The sequence below is a fragment of the Lygodium microphyllum genome, unplaced genomic scaffold, assembly GCF_053477565.2.
Source record: "Lygodium microphyllum isolate KBCC unplaced genomic scaffold, Lygodium_microphyllum_v1.1.10 scaffold_31, whole genome shotgun sequence".
NCBI lineage: Eukaryota > Viridiplantae > Streptophyta > Polypodiopsida > Schizaeales > Lygodiaceae > Lygodium > Lygodium microphyllum.
Genome location: NW_028229514.1, coordinates 5,946,757 through 5,949,177, shown reverse-complemented (window position 1 = coordinate 5,949,177; position 2,421 = coordinate 5,946,757). Strand labels below are relative to the sequence as shown.

Below are 2,421 nucleotides of genomic sequence, written 5' to 3'. Positions count from 1 at the left end.
CCATCAACAACTAATAAATGTAGTGCCAGTAGGTACCTCCCTCCCTCTCTCTCTCTCTCTATATATATATATATATATGATAAGTGAGTGGATTCACTTGGCTAATGATTTTGAATGGCCCAAGTCTTTAATAATCCATCTTCTAGGAAGGGCAAGAAGAACATAACTTTTGTTGTAAAAGCCAAACTCAATCAGTGTTGTCTTTGTATCCTTCATGGGCTTGTTAAGTTTATTAAACTCCATTTATAGGTGCCCTCCCCATGAAATAGAAGAACAACCCTATAGTCATGGAGTCATAATTCATAGAGTAGAAGGATTTAATTGATAGGGAGACACTAGCCTTGTGAATTCTCTTTGCAGTAGTGGCCAACGAGTGTTTCTTTGCAAGATTGAGCCTCTACATGTCTATAGTGATGCACCACACAAAGGGGAAGTCACATAACCTATAGTTTGTGAATCCTCTTTCTAGTAGTGCCAAAGAGTGTTTCTCACAAGATTGAGCTTCTACATGTCTACAACCAAGACTTTGGTCACAAAGTGCCCTTGATTTTCTTTTTGTGCAGCACCACCCTCTTCCCTTGCATGCATGTGGGGTTGGAATATTGGACGCCTTGTCAGTTTCTTGCCTTACTTGCTTTGTGAACCTTTATTTCTTAAAGAGAACTTGAAAAACATATCGAAAAAGAAAAAATAAAGGGGGTAGCATAGTTGTTTTCCAAGAAGCATAACTGCATGCATATAGCATAAATAGTTTGATAGCTTGCCATAACTTTTTACGTAATTACAACTAGCAATGAATAATGGGCTAGTTTTTATGAAGGGTAGCTTGGATTCTTCTGTGGATACTATCTATGTAGATTTCACTTCCAAACATCTTTGTCTCTTCTATGTCGCTTTTCCTTTTTCTTTATCTTGCTTTAGGTGTCTCAACCAGGTTCTTTAGATCGAAGTGTCATTGTAGTAATAAATCGGACTTAAAACCGCTTACAGGATCCATTGGGACATTATTAAAAATAGTTTTATTTTTGAAAATCCAAATATTCCAGAGATAATGACTCCAAGGGAACCAACTTTTTGATCCGGTAAATAAATATAAATGAAATAACTATAAATATAAATATAAATATAAATAAATCTAAATATCAATGAAGTTTTGGGCAGGGCTGTGGGCAGCGGGCCGCCGACTAGGGCCCTTTTTCAAAGGGACTGGGACTGAGACAGCAGACAATTCTGCTTATTCTTCTTTTGCGGCTTCTCCTGTTGGTGCAGGTGCAATGGAGCCGGGCTATGGAGGCGGACACCCTTACTCTGCGCCCGTGGGGCAGTTCCCCATGCCATCGCTGCAGCAATTTCTTGGGCAGGTAGCCGCTCCTCTCATCTACCCCCCTGTGTCCCCCGCCTCCCCCCCTGCAGTACCCTGGATCCTACCCCTCCATACCCTACCCTCACTTCGCACCCCCAGCCGTGCCCCTCCAGCCTGTTCCCCAGGCCTTCTTCAACCCCTGGGAGCCCCCGCCCCCCATCATGCCCCCTCCCACCGACCCTGAGCTCCACAAGCGCATAGACAAGCTCGTCGAGTATGCGGCCAAGAATGGCCCCGAGTTTGAGAAAATGCTCAAGGAGAAGCAGAAGGAGAACCCTGCCTACGCTTTCCTATTTGGCGCCGAGGGCTATGGCTACTACAGGTACAAGCTTTGGATCACGGTCAATCCTCCTTTAGGTGGTTTCATGGGCCCCGTGGCGGCACCCCTGCCGCATTTGAACCCGGCATTATCACCTTTGAATCCTGCACTGGCACCTCTGAGCCATTCTGTGAGTCCGTCTCTCAATCCGGCTTTTAATGCATCCCTCACTCCACCTCTTCACAGTGGCCCAAGTCCTCCAGTTTTGTCTCACTACTACGATCAGCAGCAACAGCCACATCATCAACTGCCACAGTCGCAGCCATACTTTGAACCTACTTACCAGGAATCTGGGTTCAAGGGGCTTTCGGGCCCTCTTCCTACAGATGTTGCAGTTGAATTACAGGGAGTCTTAGAGAACCTAACTGGCACCAAGGAGTCTATCAAGGGGGCTAAGAATTGGTTCATGCAAAGGTCCCCATTTGCACCTGCGTTGGCTGAGGCCCTGCGTGAGCGAGTGCTTGCTTTAGATGATGATGTACGACAATTGCATATTATCTACTTGGCAAATGACATTCTATTCGACAGGTAAAAACTACCATATTTTCTTGCTTAATGATGTAGGAGTCATTTAAATTATCTGTTAATGATAGATGGTGATGAATTGTACTGCTATTTCTATTTTCTCACCATTGGGATAACCAGCGTAAGCATCCTTTAGTGTACACAAATTAATTTAGTAATTCATTCAGCTCTAGGATACGTGATTACCCCTTGAGATTTTGAAGATCATTGTCAA

At 44.2% G+C, this 2,421-nt stretch overlaps 1 protein-coding gene across 1 annotated transcript; it reads left to right on the top strand.

Moving 5' to 3' along the window:
* Positions 1–1,310: 1,310 nt before the first annotated feature.
* Positions 1,311–2,214, top strand: LOC148009276 (SUPPRESSOR-OF-WHITE-APRICOT/SURP RNA-binding domain containing protein 1-like). The gene has a single exon (XM_087673523.1). The coding sequence runs from the start codon at positions 1,525–1,527 to the stop codon at positions 2,212–2,214; it is 690 nt and encodes a 229-aa protein (XP_087529649.1). The 5' UTR covers positions 1,311–1,524.
* Positions 2,215–2,421: the final 207 nt, after the last annotated feature.

Excerpts from the sequence above, each read along its gene's own strand:
- LOC148009276 (XM_087673523.1), top strand. The coding sequence starts at position 1,525 with ATGCCCCCTCCCACCGACCCTGAGCTCCACAAGCGCATAGACAAGCTC.